The sequence below is a fragment of the Pelodiscus sinensis genome, chromosome 29, assembly GCF_049634645.1.
Source record: "Pelodiscus sinensis isolate JC-2024 chromosome 29, ASM4963464v1, whole genome shotgun sequence".
NCBI lineage: Eukaryota > Metazoa > Chordata > Testudines > Trionychidae > Pelodiscus > Pelodiscus sinensis.
In genome coordinates, this window is record NC_134739.1 from 1,391,313 (window position 1) to 1,416,235 (window position 24,923).

At 41.2% G+C, this 24,923-nt stretch overlaps 1 protein-coding gene across 5 annotated transcripts in view; it reads left to right on the top strand.

Annotated features, from left to right (window-relative positions):
• GPATCH8 (G-patch domain containing 8) overlaps positions 1-24,923 on the top strand; it is a 99,288-nt gene that overhangs the window by 17,230 nt on the left and 57,135 nt on the right. For 2 of the 5 annotated variants that reach the window (XM_075911257.1, XM_075911256.1), the window contains exons 2-4: positions 4,516-4,590; positions 12,633-12,650; positions 16,635-16,707. Coding sequence is in view for 2 of the 5 variants with exons in the window: in XM_075911254.1 (XP_075767369.1) it covers positions 4,516-4,590; positions 16,635-16,707 (148 nt within the window). In the remaining 3 variants the exon portion in view is untranslated. Of the gene's footprint in view, positions 1-4,515; positions 4,591-12,632; positions 12,651-16,634; positions 16,708-24,923 lie in introns of those variants that run through there. The other 3 variants (XM_075911254.1, XM_075911255.1, XM_075911258.1) reach the window with 2 other exon arrangements.

Genomic DNA, 24,923 nt, shown 5'->3' on the forward strand with positions numbered 1-24,923 from the left:
GCAGGCTTACTCCTGCCCTGGCCCTGAACTTGGTCTAGCACATTTAAGGTAGGATTATTTCAATAATAGATTATAAATTGGTGTTTGTATATTTTTAATTTAATTTGAATTTCCACTCAAACTAACTTTAATGTGAGTCACAAGTAATTTTTTTTAAATCTAGTAAATAAGAAATGTATCAAAGATCAGAAGAATCCGAATAAATGGATGGTAGGCTATGGAACTGTTAAAATAGAGTGCAGAGGCATAGCATATCTTTCTGTCAGAAAGAAGTACAACTGTAACACCTATATTTAGTTACAAATCTGCATTTTAATGGTTACCAACATGGAATGAGAATTAACATCTTTTTAAGAAATTAACTAATAAAAATAGATTTAAAATCACAGTTTCCTCACTGATTTAATTTTGATTAAAATTGGTGGTTTAAATCCGATCATATTAGTGTCTAGACCCACAGAGGTTTTGTGCTAAAACTGAGTATGTGCTTAAATATTATGTTGAACAGGTCTGAGAGCAGTAGGTGTAGGGATCTCCTTCACATCCAAGCCGTTCTTTTTAGGAGACAAATGTGAGGAACAATCCTGGATTGAGGTGTCAATAGAGAGAGTTTTGGAACAAATTGATGAATTAAGCAGTAATAAATCACCAGGACAGATGATATTATCCCAAAAGTCCTGAAGGAACTCCTAGGAAATTGCAGAACTGTTAACTGTGGTATGTAACCTGTTGCTTAAATCGGCCTTTCTGCAAGATTAATCCAGGATAGCTAATGTAAGGCCAGTTTTTTATAAAGGCTTCAGTAAGCCTAATATCAGTATTGTGCACACTGATTGAAATGAGAGAAAAGAACAGAAATATCTGACGCTTGAATAATGTGATGAACACTTGAAGAGAACATGCTGAGAGAGGATTTTGTTAAGGGAAATCATGCCTCCCCAATCTCTTAGAATTCTCTGAGGGTGTCAAATGCTGAGTGAGAATAATCCAGTGGCTATTGAACCAGTGTACTTGGATTTTCAGAAAGCCTTTGACTAGAGATATAAAATCCCTTTTAATCAGTTAACTGGTTAAACGGGATCCCATGGGTAGGGGGCACAGCTGGACTGGCGCAGCCCCTCCCCCCCCTCACCTTGCGCTTCTCCCGGACGCTGGTAACCCATCAACATCCCTGCCTTTGACAAGATCCCACATGAAAGGCTCTTAAGCAAAACAAGTATTGTGTGAGCTTGTCATGGATCAATAATTGGTTAAAATGTAGGAAACAAAGGGTAGGAATAAATTGTCAACTCTCACAATGGAGAGAAATCAGTAGCAAGGTCCCTCAATGATCTGGACTGGATCAGTACTATTCAACGTAGTTACAGATAATCTGGAAAATGGCTAAACAGTGAGGTGGCAAAATTTACAGACCATGCAGAATTACTCAAATAGTTAAATCAAAAGCTGACTCTGAAGAGTTACAAAGAGATCTCTTTAAACTGTGTGAGAAGAGAATGGCAGCTGAAACTCTGTGTTGATAACTGCAAAGTGGTGTGCATTGGAAAACCTAATCCCACCAGTGGTCTACTGATATTTGATGTTGGGAAGGAATTTTCCCTTCGTACAGATTGGCAGAGATGGTAAGAGTTTTTCATTTTCTTCTGCACCATGGCGCACAGGTCACTAGTAGAGATGTGAATGGTTAACTGGTAAGCATCACTCTTACTGAGTGATGCTTACCGGTTATGGTCAACAGGCAGGGCTGGAGCAAGCACCCACTTGCTGAGGGCAGGCAACTGCTCCAGCCCCATGGGGTCCGCCGTGGGCAGGGTGCTCCAGCCTGGATGGAGCAGCCCTTGTACACAGTAGGTCTGGCCTGGACACACCAAGAGCAGCCCCTTTCGTGGCATGCCTGAGCCCCATTTAATTGGTTAACTGGTTAAACATTTAACCAGTTAACTAAGTACATGGGATTTTACACTTAGTCACTAGCAGGCTTGAGCTCGAGTAAATGGTGGGTTCTCTGGTAATTGAAGTCTTTTACTCATGGTTTGAGGACTTCAGTAATTCAACGAGAGGTTAGAAGCATAATGCATGAGTGGGTAGGTGAGATTCTGTGCCCCCAATATGTAGTCGGTACCTTCTGCCCTTAAAAACCGAGTCTATTAAAATGCCAAACAGTAGAAGAGATCAGAAGGAGTTGCATGTAGGACATTTCATCTGCAGGAAGGTTTAACTCTAGGTGTGGAATCCTAGAGCCATTGTAGTTGATGATTGCTTTAATGGAGCCATAATGTGTGTCTAGATTTTCAGGTGAATGATCTTTATAAGAGGAAGTTTGGTATTTGGTCCAGTTGGTTGCTATGAGTGGAGTAACTTTGTGTTCATACACAGCCTTTATTTTGTGATTTTCATTTACAGTGAAATTTAATCAGAGATAATGAATTGGCACTGTGAAATAGAAGAGCTTCCTTTGGTGCAACTTGAGTCCACATAAACTGTGGTCAGTTTAATGTTTTTAAAATCAGGTTGCCATAAATGTCAGTTATTCTGCATGTGTATAAATTGTTTACAGTATATTAAATGTGTACTTTAATTACAGATTTCATGCTACAATATTTGTGACTGATCCTAGATAAAGTAAAAAACAGAAATATAAAATATGCCAGTTTAATGTGCCATGTTAATCTGATTATTTCCAAAACCCTTCAAGAGGTTGATTTTCCCCTCCTCTTGAAGTCACTACCAAGGATATTCAGCCAACTCAGAGCTACTTCTACTCTTAACTCCATGCTCCAAAAGCACCATAATATCTAAGGCAGCAGTGTGCAATGCATAAGTGGGCCACCTCCATTTCCGTGAGCTGCAAGATTGTTGTAACCCAGGTGGTCTCCTGGCATAACTGCACTTGGGTACCTAGGGTTTGCGAGGTGTGCCACTTAAACTAGCAGTGCTTAATTGGATGCAGAGGGCGCACACGGCTCTGTCAGTGTTGTATGCAGTCCGCAGGTGCCTCACCTGAATGTCACTATAGTGATACCAGCACAGTCTGTCCAGCCTAGGTGTGGGCAATGGTAAACAAAATGTCTCATGGCCCACATGTAGAACCCTGATGGGTGGTGCACCACAGTCAGAACTGCCCCCCACTGCCCCCCACTTACCTGTGCAGGTTACATGCTGGCTTCCCGGGAGCGGGCCCAGCAGGGGTAGTCTTGGGGAGCCAGCCTCATTCGTTTTATTTTAGAGCATGTTAGACAGACATCGATCAGGGATGATCAGATGGTGCTGGGCCCTGCCGGGAGGGCAGGGGATTGGACTTGATGGCCTCTCAAGATCCCTTCTATGATTGCATAGAAACTCCTGGGGAGTTTACGCAGCAGGCTCTGCAGTATAAAGCTCTGCAGCCCGTGTAACTGCTGGGGTTCCTGGTGGTTACATTTTTAAATTACTTTTTATATCCCTCGTAGGTAACGGGGGGAGGGGGTTATTGCAGTTGAGCTCAAGGTACTTTTTTTTTTTCATATGGTTTGATTGGTGCATTTGACACAACTCTGCATAGTGTTTCCTGTGCTCTCAGGGGCCTTTCACACAGTTGCAGGGGAGGGATGTTTTTAATGATAGGCAAATATAGTTGGAGGGCCTCAGATTGGCAGGGAAGTTCTTTTGCAATTGGCTAGATTTCACAAAGGCTATATCACTGTATAATCAAAATGTTACACTTTATCTGTATCTTGGCAGGCAGCGCAGAGGAGGAAACGGTAGGTAGGCAGAGAAGCCTTTCTGGTAATTGAGCTGTCATTCTGATCTATCTGTAGTCTTTGGTAGCCCTCCAGGTACATTGTAGCAATTCGACCCTGATGTCATCAAGGGCAGGTACGCTGGCCGTTGGATCCACAAGGGAAGACAGATGGCTTTAATCTAGTGGTTTACTTGAGAGAGCAAATTCTTGCCTTGACCATAACTGATCGCTGAATTTCTAACAGCAACCTTTTGACCAGGACCAGCGTCAGGTTTCTGACGTGACTCATTGTCAAATATTGGAGATGGTTTTCTGCTCACATTTTCTATTTGAAACAATGTTTGTAACTTTTTGTGTTTGCTGAGATTGATCCAGCTGTGGCTTTCAGTGATGCACTCATCTCTGGCCTATGTGGACTGTATGAGTTGTATATGAGAGTCATTTTAATTTTACTGTGATTTTTATCCTAAGCTATTTCCTCGAGCCCAGTGTTTGATGAGCTTTTTCACTTTCTTTACTGAAAGTAGCATGTGGTGTCTGGCATTCTGAGACTTTCCTAGTTTCTGAAGGTCATCAGTCTAGCATAGCTAGGATTACATCTGTCTGTCATTTCTATGTCCTAATTTATGTCCTAATTATCTGCATCTTATTGAGTTAATTTCTTTTGCAGTGTAATCTATATAATGTACAATAAGTTTGGGGCACAAGGTGTATGATAAGAATGGAAATTGCATAGGTTGGGGAAATGTCTTGATTACCATTAGTAAAATAACAGACACATTCTTCTTTTGCAGGGTAATCACTTTGATCAGTATGAAGAAGGGCACTTGGAGATAGAACAGGCATCTCTAGACAAGCCAATAGAATCGGTAAGATACAGATATCATCATCATCCTCAGCCCACCAGCAAATTAGACAGTGATCGGATGGGTCTTGATGTGAATGCAATTAAATTTGGTGCAAATTGTGTGGAAATAGCAGTTTAGGGGTATTCTTTTCTAATATAGTTGCATGTCCTTCGTTAATGTTCTGTGGGCGTAGGCTTTAAGTAGAACTTTTTATAATCTAGGTTACTAAAAAAATAGTTCAGCTTGATATTTGAAAACCTATTTGAAATTATAAAATTGTTTATGGGAAGTTAGTTTGCTAATTATTGATACATTTTGTTGAGAAGTTAGCTTATTTTTGTCAACCTAATGAAACAGGAATAAAATGTATTTTGATCCTTTTAGCTTACATAGTGATCAACTAGTGTGTATAACAGCTCAGTAAATGCTAGAACTACTGTAGCAATGAGGAGAACTGAATTGTAATTGATATGTTAAACTTGTCCCATAAAATTATATTTCACATAAAACAACATTCCTGTGTAGCTCTTTTGAGAATGTCATTTTACTTTTAGGTAAAACAGTTGCTGATGAACTGCAGAGTAGGAAAAGATAGACTTTTGGGTAGCTTTTCTTTTAAGCTTCTTCTGAATCTTTTAACATCGTCTTTGCAAAGTATCACGTGCTAGTCTCAGATGTACAGTAACATTTCTTCTTATGCTGTCTAAATTTCTCTAGGAGGTCCAGCATTTAACAATAGTGCTTAGATGTAAATATTCATTAATAGTCTCAGTGGCATGAAACATGATGGAAAAATAAAGGGAACCTTACTGGTGGTCTGATCTAAGCTAGATTTTTATTAAAAATTAGCTCTTTTCAGATAGCATTTAACCCAAAGAAACTTAAATTTAATTATGAAGTTTCATCATTTTAGTGTGCACTTTGTAAACTGCAGTGTTAGCAAAGGATCAATATATATTTGCATTCCTATGTAGGTTAGTGTGGGGTGTGTGTGTGTCTGTGTCTGTGTGCGTGTTTAGATGTTTACAGAAATTTACACAACTTGGGGTGTTCGACATTTTTCTTCCGCAGCAGTTGGCCCATATTAGCTAAGCAGCCATGATCTGGTTTGTATTGCACGGTCTGCCTTTTTTAATTTCTGTAGGGTTTCCTTTCCCCTTTTTTTTCTGTTCTTCTGGTCCAGTGAACACTGCATACAGTACCTATTGTCTTATTGTGCTGGCATGATGCTAGATTTAGGCATGGCAGTAATTGATGACGCATGAGATAATGCTGCAGGGGGGAATTTGCATTCGATGTTCTGCTGAATAGTTCAATTTTGTGTTGTGACATGAGAATCTTAACTGACATGCCAAGCCTACTTCCCTGTGTAAACATCATGAGAAATAGCCAGAGTTGCCATCTATTCCATACCATTTAAGGATGATCATTAGACAGATTATTCAAATGTGATCCACAGGCTAGACCAAGATCTTATTTTTGCAAGTGTTTGTTTTTCCAGAATAGAGGAACAAAGCATGTGGGTGACAGATTAAAACACTGCATGTATGTTCAAAATTTAAATCTCTTCAATTTAAATCTCTTCTGGCCATTATTATATAGAAAATATATAATACACAATGCCTGGGACAATACGTTGCTAGGTGAACAGTGTATGTGATATTCAGCTACAGTTTGAGGAGACTCAATAGCAGCTGAAACCTTAGGTTAAATAACACCAGAAGTATTTGTTCCTGCATACATTGTAGTGCAAGTATAGGGATGTTATCAAATCTAAATACTTTAAAGGTTTGTGTATATAACATGTACCCAATTGTAAGCAGCATTGACAATACTTAAAAACAAATTTGGTGGGGAAGACAAAAGAAGATGGTCTGCCTTTTTTGGACGTGGGCTGGGAGGGGGCAAAACTCCAAAACGGCTCCTACCCTAGAACCCAATTGGTTACGCTTTTTTCTTCTGTCTGTAGAAAGATAGGGGGCTGTTTTAAAAATAATATTAAACATTTAGAAATGCAGGAATTGGATTACGTTGCATCAAAGAGAACCTTAGAGAACAGACTTTTAAAACATTTGGTTTTATGATCTGTTGAGTCAGGTGTGTGTTTGTAATATATTTACCTCTCCAAAAATACTTAATCCCCACTTGTCTGATGCTGTAGCCTCATAGTTTTATAGATTTGTCATATATATATTAAAAACTCCTGGGAGAATTCTGCAATTGGAGCCATAGTAAAATTGCAGCATTTCCCTAGGACTCTGTGTATTGCCAGTAATTTATTTTTGGGGAGATAGGCATTTAATTTTTTTTTTTGAGACAGGCAGTTAAAAGGGAAAAAGGTAACCAACTTTGTTTTAGGTTAGGAATCAAATTTTATTTCTTGAAAAGGTGAATCATCTTTGTCTTCTCCACTAAATATGTTGTTAGTGTTTACAGCTATTAAACCCAATATAACTTTACAGAAACTGAAATGAGTAAAAATTGCTTAAGATTCCAAATTAACAGATTCTATTTGTAATCTTTACAATAGCAAAATTACAGATACATTTTAAGTAAGTGGGAGGAGGCTTTTTACCTGCTAAAACCAGAGTTTAGGGTTCTGTGTTCTCCTGCAAGAGTTGGATCTCATACCTAAAGCAGCGTGGAGCATCACAATTCTTTCTCTGCTTTGGGTGTGTGTTATATCATTGGCTTTCCCAGAAGAGAGAGTAACAACCATGAACTGATATCATGAGAGGTAAGTAGTGGGAAATCATTTTAAATATTTAGTTTTAAAACGTGCTGTATTGAAATTTACCAATTTGTTCTATTAGTGACTTATGATCTTAAGCAATTCTATTAACATTTCAATTCACCTTTAAGAAAGAAATTTAGCTGGTAGCAGTACTTAGAACCCAGTCCTGCACCACTGAAGTCAATGAACATTTTGCCATTCAGTGCAGTGGAAGCTACACCTGAAGCCCTATGTGTCTTTATTAAAAAAGAAAAAAGAAGTCTTGGTTTATGCAGTGAATATGTTATAGCATTTTTCAGGTAAATTTTAGGACTACTATGGAGAATCAGCAGTATTAAAGTACGTTCTACTAAAATAAATGGATCTCTTTAAAAGATTTTCAGATATTCAAGGGAATCCGAAAACGGAAGCCTAGTAACTGTATACAACTTTTGGAAATCCCTAGGGAGAGTGGCTTTGCTTGGAGCATACATTTTGAGTATCATTGCTGAATTTAGCTCCATCTCTGCAGCATTATCTGTAGAGAGATGCTGACCGTACTGCTACAGCATGCAGCTCAAAGGTGGCCGGAATCTTATAGGTTTTGGAGTCTACAGATCATTACACTGTTTAACCATGTATTGAATGACTGTATTACATATTTTTTAAAAGAAGAGTCTGCAGCAGCTAGTGTCCGTGGAAAGCCTACATTGTGCTGCTAGTAGAGACCAAACATACCTCTGGACTTAGACATGATGAGAGTATAAACCAGGTATTTCTTCTTACAGAAAGGTAGGGTTAGAAAAAGCAGAATTAGAGGAAGTCAGAGGTAGAACAATAAAGGTAAAGCCATAAGAGGACATCAGATTACAAAATGTTACAAGTTAGTGAAATGATATCAAGATTTATTTTGTTCCTTCAAACCAAAACAAGAAAATACACTTTTAATAGTTTGAAAGGTGTTTTATGAGAGAAAGTTCTTTAACAAAAATTAATTTTTCCTTGGTTAAATGAGAGCCAACTATTCTACATTTCATAAAAGGGGAAAAAATAGCCAATATAGATTTATGCAGAAGTGTAAGTTATTGGTCATAGTTACAAATCAGATGCCCATGGAAGTTTTGAAATAAGTCTGCTTTTTCAGTTCTGTAATGAGCTGCACGCACTTGATTTGACACATTCTAGGAAGGTGCGCAATGTCCAGATTATGATGTGTGCACTTATCAAATACTACTGATTCGCAAGAAACTTTCTTGTCCTTTGTTTTACTAAAGAAAAACGTTGAAGAGAGTTTAGTTTTTTGTCATGATAATATGATTTCAGGAGTTCAGAAGTAATATTAGGCCTGTTCTGTGCTACACAGTTCAATGTAAGCGGCTCGTGTTGAAGTAATTGTCAGTATATATGCTCTAGCTTTGCCTCTTGTGGAGGTGGTTATGCCTGTATAGTTAGGGCAATGCAGTGTCTGTGTAGGCACCGCTTTACCTGCCTCTGCTCCTGACTGTATTGTCAATTTCAGGACCCCATACTGGAGGTTTGAAATTGACAAGAAAGAAATTGATGGGAGTATGGGAACCTGCGCAGAGCTGAGAGTTCTTGCCCACTATACACATGTAGAATGTCAGAATAAAATCAGGTTGTCATTGTCACAGGTTGAAAGGAGACAACACATCTTTCACTCACTCTAAGCCTGTTATTAGTTTGTTCTTGTCATAACTAATGAATGGCTTTGTTCAGTTGCTTGAATAACTCCTTTGAAACACTCCCGAGATTCAGATTCCAGTTGTTACTTGAAGATCACAGTTCAGTCCTTTCATTAAAAACCTACAATAGCTTGGGAAGTTGGCTTTTGCCACATGGTATATCTGTGCAGATCTGTGGACTCCACTATTTCCAAAGTGTAACCTGATAAGACTGCTGATTTGACATTTAGCGATGGCCATAAATGGACAGCACTATAAATAATGTGAGTCTTGAAGCTGAATGGTGTAGCATTACTGTTTGGCTTTTCTCTCCAATTTTCATTGTGTCATCTGTAGTGAGCTATAGGGTTTGTGTTGGAAATCTTTAAAACCTCTTGTTTGCATGGGTTCACCCAGTGGCATCCAGTCCTTGCTTATAGATAACTTGATACACAGTCAGCACAACTTACAATCCACTCGAGGTGTATGGTTTTGTCTATGCTGAAATGAGGTTAATAGTAACAAACAAATGGCTCAGGAGAGGGGACCTTGGGAGGAGAGGGGCTGTTAAGCAAAATTACCCTTTGGCATGTTTGTAACAGTTGAACAGTTCAGTATCTCCTTGTTGAAATCCTTAATTATGATATTCCTCACACAGTGCCATGAGAACCCTTTGAGTAATTTCCCTTGCATACATGTCAGTTTACATCTGCCAGGGCCACTGTAGGAACCATGATAAAATACAAGTGAAAAGTAACACAATACAGTCTTGTTTGGGGTTAATTGTACAAGACTGCCTTGGGAAGTCTGGGTTCTGTTCTGTGGACTCTCCTGACTAGTCATGTCCTCTTGGACAAGTCACACGAGATGAAATTTTCAAAAAGTGACTTGTCCAAGTGCCAAGTCCCAAGTCCCATTAACTCTAAGTAACACGTCTAGGAAAAGGTCATTGGTAATGTTTTTGTTCATGCTTTCTGATTTTGGGATAGACCAGGAATGTAATAGTGGAGTCGATTAACTGAAAAACCTATAAGCAAAAGCTTATAGGTCAATGCTTTAGACTACACACATTTCTCTTCTTCCCCCTCCCTCCCTTGCCAGTATATTTTTTAGCAGGCTGGCCAGCAGCCTGGCTCAGTTCTGGCTCGTGCCAGGTCCAGAACCTATCCCCGCTGTGGCTTGGCATTTAAAGTGTATTAGGAGCTAGAGCGGTGAGGAGTCCTGTGGCACCTTATAGACTAACTGAAGTGTAGGAGCATAAACTTTCGTGGGCAAAGACCCACTTCGTCAGATGCATGTCTTCTTCACGTGCATCTAACGAAGTGGGTCTTTGCCCACGAAAGCTTATGCTCCTACACTTCAGTTAGTCTATAAGGTGCCACAGGACTCCTTGCTGCTTTTGCAGATTCAGATTAACACAGCTACCCCTCTGATACTTGACACCATGCAAGGCACTGCATTTAGCCGTTAGGAGCTAGGTGGGCAGGCAGCCCTGCTCAGACCCCCCACCTTAGACAGGGGCTGCTGCCATTCCACACTGCTGCCTCTTTATCGGAGGCAACAGCACTGGGTGACAGGCAGCAGGTCCACAAGGGGAGATGATTTTTAAACTAGCTTCCCTTGTGGACCAGCTCCCACCTGGCACCCTGCGCTGCTGCCTCGGATACACTGGCTGCCAGCCCCACCCCTGCGGACTATAGAATAGTCGACTAACCAATAAAAATTCATGAGGTTACTCGACTGTTCAATTAACTGATATTTAACACGTTGAATAGGATGAAGTATGTTGTGTAGGTGGCAACTTAGCATTAAAATGCCTCGGCAATAAAATATGCTAAAACAGGGATGGGCAACCTAGGCTGGTGAGTAGGGGTGTTAAAATGCATTTATTTGTGTAAATGTGGAACCGCTGAATTTTTCAGTAGTTACACATTTACATGCAGTGGGGAGGAGGAAGCTGGGCTTGAGGAGCTAGCTTTTAAGCTGGCTCCCCATGAGCACCAGCTCCTGCCCTCTGCATCTGCTGCCGCCTCTGGGTCGGCTCCCCACATGTATCAGGGTACATGTGTGTACCCTGAGCCCAGGCTCATCGGTTAACCATGTACTCGGATATATGTTCACATCCCTACTAGTGAGTGGGCTGCATGAGTGGCCCTTCATTTAAGTGTGCTGCAAGATTGTGGTAACCAAGGCGGCCTTCTGGGTTAGGTGGGTTGTTTGCAATCAGCACGCACCTCATTTCACGTGTCCTTGTTTTAAGTGCATGTCACTTTAATACCAGTAGGAAAAAACCTACGAGAACGGAAACCAATGGAAGCTGGCAACCTTGCATGTGGGCAACAGTAAACGAAATGTCTTGCAGGCGACACATAGAGCCCCAGTGGGCCACATGCTGCTCTTGGGCCACAGGTTGCCCACCACTGTGTTAGGATACTATCAACCATTCATTCTCTGATCTGCGACACTGATGTGGTACTGCAGAATTTGTTGAGGACAAATAGCATGGCCCTGGCATACGTAGCTGGCTCATCCTCCGGACCAGTCTGGGTTGACCAGCTCCGTTTTAGTCAAACATATTGAGTCGTTTTGGTCTCTTGGCTGACTTGACAGCTTTTAATGTGATTCTGCTGCAAGGAGCTCTGTGGTGACAAAGCTAGTGAGCTCTAAGAGTAATATCGGCCTATACTCTGAGGAAAAAGTTGTTTCTTTAGACTGGCCAGTGGCACATTTGGGAACCAGCCCACCTGTTTAGGAGGAGAACTACTACAAAATGGGATTGATGTATTGAAAAGGACTTGGAGTTCTTGATACCAAGAAGTAGACCTCTGTTAATAAAAGGGATTTCCCCCTAGACATGAATAACATTAACCTAGTAACAAAAAAGATGACAAGCCCGCAGCCTAGTTTCAGTGCTTTGTCCTTCTGAATGAGAGATTCTGATTTGGTTAGTGTTGCCTCTCTCCAGATGCCAATAACTACACTTCCTCACTTCCCATTTATGACCCAAGCAATACAACTTCTCTGGGAAAGGGCAGCATTTAAACTGAAGAGAGTTCGTGCCAGTCTTACTTAGCCAGCAGTCTGTCACAGCGATGTGGAATGAAGGGATAGATGGAAAGTGGAAGGGGATCATCATTAATCTCTTTAGTGTGTAGGCTCCATTTGAATTTAATACCTGACCCTTAGGAACAGTATCACACCATTTCAGCTGGCTGTTTTTAACTAACCAGCAGTTTCACTGCCTGGTCAGTGCCAGACATTGGGTGTGTAACTAACTTTACATCAAAAGAATACGTTCAACACTATTGGGGAAGATACTGCTTTTTTCATGGGAACTGAGATCTGCAGTAAAAGTTTGTTTCAATTTGAAAAACATGACCATCCTCTCGAGTGGCTTTGTAAAAGTGGTGCGAATGTGTATAACTCTTCTGAATTTTTCCTTTTTACCCTTTAACATTTTGTTTCCCCCTTCACTGTGTCAGTCACAATACACCACTCTTGAATCTCCCAGCTGGTCTTGACTCGTTACATTTATTTTATGCTTTCACTCTTCTTTAATAAATACATTACTTGCAAGCAGTGAATTGAAAACAAAGCAAAAGAAAAAACTACCATTAGTGATTGGACAGTTTCTTACTTTGTGTTACATTTAACTGTTCTTTTGACAGCCCAGTTTTTAAAGCCAGGTTCGTATGGAAATGCTTTCACTCCACTTGCACTGCTTTTGGAAATAGCATACTGCTTCATCTGTCTGTTTATTTTAGTGCATTCATAACACAACACAGTCAGCACAATGTCTCATCTCCATTTAACAAAAGATTGTATGGTAGTTCCTGCCCTTTTTTAAAAAAATGCAGCCATTTTTGTCAGCATCAGCTTTTTAAATTTGATTCCCATAATCCTTGTCAGACACAGTTAATATGTTAACGTAGAAGGAACAATCATAGTGTAATAGCAACAAAATAATTGGTCTGTTGTCCCATTTTACAAGAGCAACATGCAGTTGTGACACAAGCATAAATGGTCTGCAGCAGTTACAATCACAGGTAAGTTCTTGTCAACCTTAGTCTGAAACACTCTTCGGTGGTATTCGTAGCTGGAAGCCATATTGTTCATTTTTCTCTTTCACTCCTATTGATTGAAATATTTCTACCCTGGCATATCCTTACTCCTCTACCTTGGTTTACAATGTAGTACGAACTACTCTTTCGCAGAGACCCCAATAGCATGGGAGGGCATTGCTTTACACTCTCTTGTCTTGTTTTACACAGCACCAAAGAAGAAAAAGGGTTCTAATCACTAGAGTTGTTTGCAGAGGAAGGTGAATGCATATATACACTCTGTAAATCTCAAACTCTTTAGGGTCTGATGCACTATTGGCATGCACATTATTCAGTCAGGGTATGTCCACACTGCATGGCTATTTATCCCGAGGTAGTAACTCCAAGTCTATACAACCCACTTGTTGTTTCAAAATATTTTTCAAAGTAATGGGCGTGCTAATTCGCCATCTTGGTAAACCTTGTTGCATGATGGATAAAAGGATGGCTCGAAATAGCATGTTATTTCAAAATTTGGCGCTGTGTAGATGCGCCAAATTTCAAAATAAGCTATTTGAAATAGATCCAAAATAAGATGAGCAATTTGCTTTGTGCAAATTTTATTTTGAGTTTAAAGTGCTATGTAGATGCACTCTCAGTTAGATCAATGAGGAATAAGTGGAAAATACTGCTGTTCTGACCGGATATAGTACAGGAAACTGTCGACTGCCCAAGTTACGACCCTCTACACTTACAACCATTTTTGTATGGGCTGAAGGGGCTGAACCCCTCCCCCCATCTTACGTCCTCTGCCTTCATTTATGATAGCACACAGCGCCCATCGTAAATTAGGGTTGTAGTTACGCTGACCCCAACTTGCAACTCTTCCTTGGGAATCAATTGCGTCGCAAGTCGGGGGCCGCCTGTACTTTATTGCTGAGCTAAATGAAAATTCTAGCATTTTTATTAGCTGACTTTTGGATACAATTTATCATTCAGTGTTCCAACCAGACAACTCATTGCAACTCAGGATATCAGATGAACATTGAGGAATAGTCAACATGGCTTTTATAAAGGGAAATCATTCCTCGCCACTCTATTAGAATTCTTTGAGAGTGTTGACAAGCATATAGACAAGGATAAGCCAGTAGATATAGTGTAGTTGGACTTTCAGAAAGCCATAGATAACACACCTCACCAAAGCCTCTTAAGCAAAGTAAACAGTCATGGGGTAAGAGGGAAAGTCATCTCATGGAAAGTGATTAAAAAAATCAGAAACGTAGGGTAGAAATGAGGTCAAATAGGGTCCCCCCCGCCCCCCCGAGGATTTGTTCTAGGACCAGTGCTATTCAGTTCATTCGTAGATAATCTGGAAAAGGAGGTAAACAGTGAGGTGGCAAAACAAAAAGTTACTCAAGATAATTAAGTCCGAAGCTGATTGCAACAATTTACGAAGAGCTCTCACTACACTGGGCAATTGGGCTAGAAAAGGGTAGATGCACATTGATCAACACTGATCTTCGCATCCAAAAATGATGTGATCTTAATCAGCTGTGATTGTTCTAGAAGGAGATTTTGGAGTCATTGTGGAGAATTCTCTAAAATCATCTGCTGCTACACACGTACGTACGTACAAATGTACGTACACACAGGGCTTGACAATTGCGGTGAAAACCACTTGCCAGGCTCGCACCATGCATGCGAGAGACCTGCATTGTGCATGCATGGACCACTGGTGAACCGGGCGACCGGCTGAAATCTACTCGCCACGGGCAAGTAGATAAGCATATTTGTCGAGGTGTGTGTGTATCAATCATAGAACTGGAAGGAACCTTGAGAGGTCATCGAGTCCAGTCCCCTGCCCTCAGGGTAGGGCCAAGTATCATCCCTGACAGATTTGCTACAGATCCCTAAATGGCCCCTTCAAGGATTGAGCTCACAACCCTGGGTTCAGTAGGTCAGTGCTCAAACCACTGAGCTATCTCCCCCCCCCCCCCCCCCCCATATGCTGTGGCAATAAAAATGCTAACATGTTGGACAAAACATGAGGCAAAAAGGGATAGCTAGATGAAAAAAATCATAATGCCACTATGTAAGCCCTTCGTGTACCTATACCTTGAATAATGCATGCAGTTTTGGTTGTCTCAGCTCGAGGAGTATATAAAGTTGGAAAAAGTTCAGGGAAATGCAACAGAATGATTAGAGGTCTGGCACAATTTCCATATAAGGAGGGTTAAAAAGCCTAGGACTGTTCAGTTAGTCTATTTTCTAAGAGGGATATTATATAGGTTTACATAATCATGAATTGTGAGGAGAAAGTAATATTTACCCCCCTTCAAATCACACACGAACCAGGGGTCACCCAATGAAATTAATAGCAGATTTAAAACAAACGCAAGGAAATAGTTCTTCACACAACATAGTCAATCTGTGGGACTTCTTCCAGGGGATGTTGTGAAGGACGAAGGCATACCTAGGTTTGAAAAATAATTAGATACGTTCATGTAGGCTCTTAGCCAAAATAGGTACTGAACCAGACTCCTTCCTTCTCTTGAGTTTTTTAAAATGTCTGACCTCCAGAAGCTGCTCTGGCTGACATGGAATGGATCATTCTGTTTGTTTCCCTGAACTGTGTGGTACTGGCCATGGCAGAGGCAGATTGTTGGGCCAGCTAGACCATTGATTTGATGCAACATGCCCATTCTTACGTTTTTCATTGTGTTTTTGTTTTTTGTAAAGTGTGACGAACCCTTTTTCTTTAGTCCCAGCCAAAAGCTGACATTTATTGCTGCACCAACGCTTTCCAACGTCCTTTATCACAAAATAGCTCTTTTTCATTGGGAAGATGAGACATTATGCTTATTGTTTCCCCTACATGCACTAATGGTTCCTTGCTGTTAACTTACTGCTAGGCCTGTTTCATTCTAACATCTTAGTATTTTGTTAGAGTACATGTGAAATGCATCACCCAGTCTGTGCTTGAACTCATTTTATTTGATTTTTTTTTTTGTTTCACTAACCTCACTGGTTTTTTTTTCTTTCAGTTTAATATTGGCTGCATGCTAGTTTATATATATACATATATATAAAAAACCCAATCAAGTCTAGCCTGGATTTTGCTATGATTGTGTTTTGGTTTCTAGTGGTGGGGCAGTCTTGCACTTACAACTTACTCAGTATTATAAAAGCCTGGCACAAAACAAAATGACTAAACACAATGCAGATTTTCTTTACAAAAACAATCTTAAAGTGGTGCTGTCTAGGTGATGGATACGATTGTATAAATAACTCGAGTTTATGCTTTTTAATGTCAATTTTTTTTTATTGGTACACTTTTTTTATTTTCTCCCATATTGCTTTTTTATTTTAAATGTTCTGCACAAAAGTTGCCCAGCACACCATCAGAAAGTGACCCTCCCCTGTATCCTGATCCCCTTGAAAAATTCTAGCCAGCAAATTTTTGACATTTGTCTTCCCTTTTATTGGGCATATATTGCCTTTCCAGTAGCCTTTTTTTGCATGCACATATGTAGAAAATCTCTTGCTTGTCTCGTGTTTTAAATGTCTGTGGGAAGGGAAGAATATATTATTGGAATATTTTTGGTTTGTTTTCTCTGTTCTATCTGTCAGGATAATATTGGACACCGCTTACTCCAGAAACATGGGTGGAAGCTGGGCCAGGGATTGGGAAAATCACTCCAGGGTAAGTTCAAACGTTTATGTTTGAGAAACAGATTGAACCATCAGATTCGTGTTTTAATTATTTCTGCTGTTTTTCTAATTTAGGTCCCCTCCCCCCATTATTAATGTATCCAAGCAAGTGTACTGTGAATTTTTCATAATTAGCAAATTGCAAGTCTAAGCTGCTGCCTTCCTTAAATATATAGGTGTGAGAGATGCAGGTTTGTGTGAATCACCTTGTTTGTTGCTTTTGGAGGGAGAGGAATTAACTGCCTACCTTGTGCAGCTTCTAAAATTACATGGATATTTGTTTGACTGGAATATGCAGATGTTTGGTGTTAGGGCAACTTGCAAATAAAATATAGATGCAATGGCTTCTCTGGTCTTGGAAGCTATTAGAACGTGAGGAAAAGGGCCACTGAAGACTGAAATGGCAGCAGAAGTTTTCTGTGCATGGGGGAAGGTTATTTCCTTCAAGAATTTTACTAATTTCCATAACTCAAGCAACCTAGTTGCTATGGTTATAGCATGTCTGTTGTAGACATTTTGTGTACTAGTTGGTACCAATAAATGTCTTTAGTTGTCTTGTCCAACTTCTTCCACCAGTTGTAGTAGAGAAGCCTGGCTCAGCTCAGTGTGGCAGGTTGCTCCAGTTTAACTGAGTGTGAAGATTGGCTCAGACTACTTTATTTGCATTATAGGGGGGTTCTTAGTTTGGTAAAGACCTTGGCATTTGCAATTTTGGACCTGTATCCCTGCAGTAACTCTACCAGAGAGAAGGCTGTTGGAGAGGAATCAAGTCCTTTTAAAGTGTGGAGATGCAGCCCGAGAGCTTGTAGAAATGAAAAGTGCTCTGACTTCTCCAGTGTGTGTACATAAACAAGGCTGCTTCCAGTGATCAAAACACTTCTCATTTCCTCTAACCTGGTGTCAGTTTAAACTCAGTTTTCTCTTGTTAATGCAGGGTATTTATCTAGTTCTTTTGTACTACAGATGTCACTGTGGTTCAAAAACCAGCTGTATTAGAATGGAGTGTCCTGCACACAGGACATTTTTGATCAAATCTGTTCCTGTTATGCCCCAGACTTCATTGTGTGTCTCAAATAAATAGAAGCAGCAGGGATCAGAGGGGAAGCTAGATACACCTCTCTCCCCCACTGTCATTGAGGTTAACAGCAGATGCCTAGAGTCTAAATTCATTCATTTCTGAGCATATTGAAATTTGTGACTCAAAAGTGCTCTAGAATTGTAAAGGTAGCTATAGAGAACATGAACAGCAGCTCAAAGGGGAGAACTATTTTGCTCCAGTATTGCTTGGTCTGGGAATGGTGATTGTATCAAGGTGTCCCTCCTGTATCAAGGTCCCTCCTTCATAGCGATGGCTAACGAGAACTTGTACAGAATATCCATAGTACTGCTATTGACGCTGTTTCTTTTGAGTATTTTTATCCTACTGTCAAGTTGTCTTTTTTCTTCGTTTTTACTGAAGTTTTAGATGATTCAAAAATTAAATAGGAACATCCAGGAAAAGTAGTGGGCTTACCTTCATGCTTACTTTGTAAACTTGAGAAGTAAAACCACGTCAGTATGCACTGAAGATGGAAGAGAATTGCTAGAAAACCAGGCAGACAAAAATGAGCAAAGCAGATTTCCAAGCATGTTAGAAATAAGAAGCCTAGAACATTGATTACCTTATCCATTTGCTTAGTGCAGTATTAAAGCCGATTAAACATTTTGTAAATGGGACTAAACATTATAAAGACATTCTATGGCCATCCTCAGATCAAGCTGAACTAATCAAAGGAAAGCCCCTCTCTAACTATCCCTTACCAGCAGCAGTTACGGGTGCAGATTAACACCTGTCCTGGGCTGCAGAATGACATTTTTACAAGGATGCAGTCCTTTAAAAGATTTTTGAATATTTACTTTGCTTGTACTGCCAAATCCTGCTCTCTAAAATGGTCTCCCAGCGTTCTCTAAAATAGTATGGTTATCTACTCTGTATACCTACCAAGTAGGGATGTTAGTGTGTAGATGCTTACATGATTAACTGATAAGCTTGGGCTCATTGGTTAATCCTAATGACCACCCGCCTCCATCAGAGGCAGCAAGGGTGGGTGGGGGCTGGTGCTTGTGGGGAGCCAGCTTAAAAGCCAGCTCCCTGAGAGTCCTGGCTCCTGTTTGCCCTACATGTTTATAAGAAAACATGTTTGCTAACATCCCTACTACCAAATCCTGCAAGAATCTTCTTTAACTTTGACCCCATGAAAGCACAGTGAAAATACCCACTGGGAGACCTAAAACATGATGGTTGGATTATGTGAACAGACACCTGTCACTCACAGGCATCCTACCCTGTGACACAGGACGTTTGGCTCAGAACAGCACATTGTGAAAGGGCTTAACAAATACCTTCTGGCTATGTCTACACTACAGGGTTTTTGCACAAAAAGCTGTGGAGCGTCCACACCTTAAGTGCATTTTTGTGCAAGAAAATTTACAGTAAAACAGCATAACAGAGGGCTTTTTGCGTTGTAGGTATACCCCTTTCTAGGAGGAATAACTCCTTTTTTGCACAACAGTTCTTGCGCAAAAAGATGTGTGTGGACACTCAACAGGGGTTTCTTGCGCAAAAAGAGCCCATCAGAAAAAGCACGTCTGACTGGCAATCAGAACTTTCTTGCACAAGTGTCCATGCAGTGTGGAAGCTCTCTTGCACAAAAGCGCATTGCTTTTGCGCTGCGCTTTTGAGATGTGGACACACTTTTGCGCAAGAAGTTTTTGCGGAAGATCTCTTCTGCAAAAAGCTGCTTGCAAAAAACCCCTGCAGTGTAGATGAAGCCTCAGTGGCCTCTATGTTGTCTAAGCAACATGAGAACTAATCAGCCTAACAATATTGTTAGGCTCACCTTGCATGGGTTATTGCTGGGATGACTCTGTGCGTCTAGCCACATGATTGACTTCTGCAAGTTCCAAAGTTGATACTTAACATGCGCCTCTGTTTGTTGCTTAGCTGTGCAAGGGCTTCTCCCTCACTTCCGGTTAAGAGTAGGGAATAGGTGTATGTCTCATTCTCCCCGCCCATCACTGAATGACTTAGGCTCATCTGAGGAAGTGGTCTGTGCACAAGAAAGCTCATGATGCTAGATCTATATTTTTGTTAGACTCGAAGGTGGCACAGGACTACTCGTTTTCATTGTTAAACGGTATAGCTCTTGAAATGGTGTCAGAACATTCTTTTCCCCCAGCCCTTCCTCCTGAGTTCCTTTAAGAACAGTTTTCTGTGCCTCCATCTAGCTGTGCCTCTGAGGGTGCAACGTGGATGCAGGGATGCCAGAATAGTGTGCCTGCTAGTTCAAAATATATTTTGAACTAATGGGTACGTTTAAAGACATGGAATACCAAAGGCATCCCAAAATAACTCCTCTGTGTAGATGTAGCCTTAGGCATGTTGGCTGTCTGTGTTTGTAACATGGTTGAAATTGAGCACCTCGAGAGTGCATAATTCGGCATCTTCCCTGCTTGTCTAGTAGCCAGGAGTTTCCAAATTTCTACTTGGCAATGGCCAATGGCAGACGTAACAATAGCTGTTGTACTACTGACCCTTCTGTGTAGCTGATTTTCCACGAAGTTCCTAAACCAGCACAACATAGTGGAGATGTTATATGGCTATTACAAGATGCCTTGGGATGACTGAGTTGGGGTTGGTCCTGCATTGGGAAGGGGACTGGACTCAGTGACTCCTGAGGTCTCTTTCAGCCCCAGGATTCCATGATCCTGTGATTCTACCTCAGCAGCTGTTTATATAATGCTGCTAGGAAATCCACAGTTGCTTGTATAAGCAAACACATCTGTCTGATGTCCCAATTAGTGACAATTCACATGCTTAATGTTCGAAGAGCACTGTCCTATGAGGACTGTCAGGGTTAGAATGTAGCCTTTCCTAACTCCTAGCATTTGTCCCTTTATCTCTCTCATGTTGACACATCTTTGGCAAACAGGTTTCATTATTATACAGAGCATGTTAGCCAACAAACATTTAAAAAAAGTAGTGTTCATTAGTTGCTTAGCAGCACTTTCAGCATTGAAAGTAAAAAGTGGCTTGGGGGAGGTATTTTGCTTCAGATTGCATAAGGGTATTTTTGTCAGGATAATTTTAAACAGCTTTTCCCTTTTTTTTCTGGAAGAGGAGGGTGTGAGGGTGCCTGGATAAAAGATGATTCAGGATCTTGGTCTAATTGAAAAGAAGTTAGACACCAATAGCAGAGACACCAACCAATGTTCCCTCTAATCTTTTTCCATCCATGTGGTATATTTTTTTATGTGCACAGAGGCATGTGTGAACATACACCACCAGTAAAAACAAAAATCTTGCTGGGGTGCTCTGCAGCTCAGCTGGGCAGCATTCAAATCTCTTCTGAGCACCTGCACAGCCTAAAGGGAACACTGGCACCAACTCTGTGGTGATTTTGGGCTCACACCCCCACAAGAAAAACAATGGGGGTGCACAGCACTCACCAGCCACAGTTGCTGGTCAGCTGTTTGGCTGATCATGGGGAGGCACTTGTGAGAGGTTAGAGTGCTGGGGTAGGAAGAGGCGGAGTGGGGGGGGTGTTAGGAGTAGGGTTGCCAGGTGTCCAGTATTGACCCAGACAGTCCGGTATTTTTGCCTCCTGTCCGGTTTTAAAAAAAAATCAGAAAATACTGGACCCCTAAAATGTACGGTATTTTCTCATCACTCTCCCCCCCCCCCCCCCCCCCCCCCCCCAGCCAGGGGGGCAAAAATACTGGACTCTCTAGATCAATACTGGACACCTGGCAACCCTAAGCAACCCGGCCCAGCCCACCCACTTCTCCCCCCCCCCCCCCCCCCCCCCCCCCCGCACCTGGTTCTGCAGGGGAGCTGTCTGGTCCAGAGCAGGGAGAGAAGGCAGAGAAGATGGCCGTTGCCTGCCTGGGTGAAGCATCACAAACAGCTGCCTCTCAGAAAGTCATACCTAGGGCGTACTGAGCATGTGCAGTGCAACTGAGCCTGCTCTGTAAGAGTTGCTGTTGCCCTCCCTCTGCTGCTACAGGGCAGCATGTTAAGAGCAGCAGAGCCCAGCCCCTGCTCTTAAAGGGGCCCTGCTGCGTTTTTGTTTGTTTCTTTATTTTTTTCCCTTAATTCTCGGGGTCCTTTTTTTTTCTTCCCTAAACTCAACAAATTTGGTGCCTCCCCCCCCCCCCCCTTTTTTTTTCCAACAGAATTTTTTTCCTTTGTGGCTTTGGTTTTTTGTTTTTTGTTTTGTTTTTTTTTTGGAGGGGGGTGTTCGGTATTTTTGGTTAAACCATCTGGCAATCCTAGTTAGGAGCAGGTTCTTGGGGGTGAAGTGGGGGTGGAGCACCCTCAAGAAAAACTAAAACTCAGTACCTGTGATCAGTACATACCTTGTCAGTAAACACCATGTAGGAACAAATCTCCGTAAGGAAACAGACGAGGAGTGAGAGGGGCTCCCGCTAATTGGAAATGTGCTGAATGTAGTTGAAGCACAGATTCTGAATGAACCAGAAAAGGAATGCAAGAGATCCGGAAGAGGACTGAGGAGCCTAGGTAGGATCTAGAGGGGGAAGACTGGTCTTCAGTGGTGGTGCTGTGAAGCTGACTAATCGCCCCGCAAGGACACAGACTAGGACAGTGCGCTGCCTCCCGAAGTTCAGAATCTGTTCTGTTAGAGCTGTAGGGTAGCAAAGCGCAACCTTCGACTAGAGAGTGGGCCTCCTCCGTCTCAATGGACCACAAAACTGTTGTAACCAAGTCAGTCTCCGGAGGGAGTTCTGCGCTTGCGTAGCCAGAGCTTGCATGGTTGCTGATTGAACCCTGGCAGCACTTTGGCTGGATGCCAAGGGAGCATGCAGCTCTCAGTCAAGATTGTGTGCAGCCAGCACCCACCTTTCTTGAGGTGCCTGCCACTTTAGTAATACCCGTAGGAAAACAAGGGGAATCTTGCCACCCTGCATGTAGGTGACAGTAAATAAAACATCCTGTAGGCCCCATCCAGAACCCTGATGGGTCATGGGTGGCCTGCGGGCCACAGGTTGACCACTGTTGAAGGGTCACAAAAGTGGCTTGAGATAGGGGAAAAAACCACTTAATTCAGGTGTTGCAAAACATTTTCTGTAGTAACATGGGATCGTGGAATAGAAGAGGTTGAGAACAGGTTCCACAGGAGTGTTTACTGACTTTGCATTAAATACCTGTCTCTTTTCAGACTGAGTAACTTGGCAATTGTCCAGTTGCTTTTGTGAGCACACTGTTATAACGATCTTTCAACATTTCTTTAGTAGATTCACTTTTTTATAGCATAGAAACACATGCATTTTCTTAACTCCTTTCTCTGCAGAACACGGACATCTGTATCTTAAAGATACATTTTCAAGGTTGCAGTCATGTTAGGCTTCCCTTCACCAGTAACCATCTACATTTACACACCGTATTGGAATATGACTAATTAGCATGCCTGAAATTGTAGTGGTGTTGGTTTAGACCAGGCATGTCCAAAGTCCGGCCCGCGGGCCAATTGCGGCCCGTGTTCCGGTTTAATACGGCCCCACAGGTAATTTGGCAATATCTATCTTTTATGGCCCCCAACGAATCCATATGTATTGAGATGAATACATTGTAAAATCTCAGTTAATGTCAGTTGGTCTAAATCAGTTATAAATATATTTGGACACAACATGTATACTTGGTGTTATGTTCCTGTTCATATTTTTTGAACTTAAAAGTTGACAGACAACCTTTATTACCAATAATATGTAATGTACTTTACAATGTTCCTGACATATATTTCAGCTTCCTGGATTTTTTTTTTTTCATCTGGCCTTCAGATATGAAAGGCAGAGTGATTTAACACCTGTTTAGATTTGTCATCCATGTGACGAAATGAAAAGTATGCCATTTGCAATAAACTTTGCATAAAATAGTTAATTTGCATTTAATTTTAATGGTTTAAAGAATGTCAGGCAAAATGGTTGGCCCTCACGCATGTTCACTTCATCAAATCTGGCCCTCTTTGAAAAAAGTTTGGACACTCCTGGTTTAGACTGTTCCCATTGGATTGTAGGTACCAGCTCTAGCTGTTGACTTCCTCATATATTGTCCAAAAAAAGTATTAAACTGGGGCCTCTTATAGATATGTGAATCAGAATTTAGCATCTTGCTAACTTTGTCAGTGTAATGGTGGCTTTAGTGTAAGTTAACATTTCTCTGCTGAATCAATTAATTTTGTCTGTTTTTTTTTATTAAAAAGTAAGTTCTTGTCAGTAAAAATTGGGTGCTTAAGTATGTTTGCTTCTCAAATCTTCATGAGTATAGCCCTGCATATCTGTAGATAATCACATCTGTGAAGGCGGATTCCGATATTCACAGCTCATTTTTGCAGATACGGATGTGGATACAATTTTTGTATTTAGAATCCTGCAAATTTGTGGATATCCACTTTATATCTATGAGGACCTGCATCTGTGGATCATTTTTGAAGATGCACATACCAATCTTGTATCTGCATGGGGATCTGTGTGTGGCTGAGGTAGTTCTCTTGTGATCTTTACTGTTGCCATGGAAATATTTAGCTACTTTCTGTTCCATATGGTTTGTTACCTTTGCTCATCACCATAGTATTGGAGTGCCTTCCAATAGAGCATTAAGTGACATAACATCTGTCATGTTTTATCTGCTCTATCATTTCCTCCTCTAGAGCAGAAGTATGTGCTGTATAGAGTGTTTTGTTTTGGTAGTGTCTTCTCAAACATAAGCCTCACCGTGTATTTGTTAGAAAAAAATAGTATTGAGGAAATGCCATGCACTGAGAACAGGAGGTGGTGAGGTTTGGGGTGGCCCATTGTTCTGGGGGAAGGAGGGAAGAGCTCATTTTACAGTATTGGATCAGTGCCCCCCACCTCCCCCCAAACTGTGCCATCTCCCATGCAGGTGAATGCTACCCTTCTTATAGAAAGTTCCATTGGGCCAGAGGAGCAACAATACCTTAAAAATGATTTGGTATTGTGTGAGATGTCTGTGTAGAAAGCAGAGAATGCGTGTTAATATGTGGTTTACATAAAGGTGGCATGGCAACATCCAGTGATGTATCTGTTTTGTGTCAGTTATTCAAGGAGCTGAACTGTGTGGAGATTATGGGAGAAGCGTTGAGGAAAGTGGCAATCTTATAACTTCGGGGTTCTTTGCTTAAATCAGTTCAC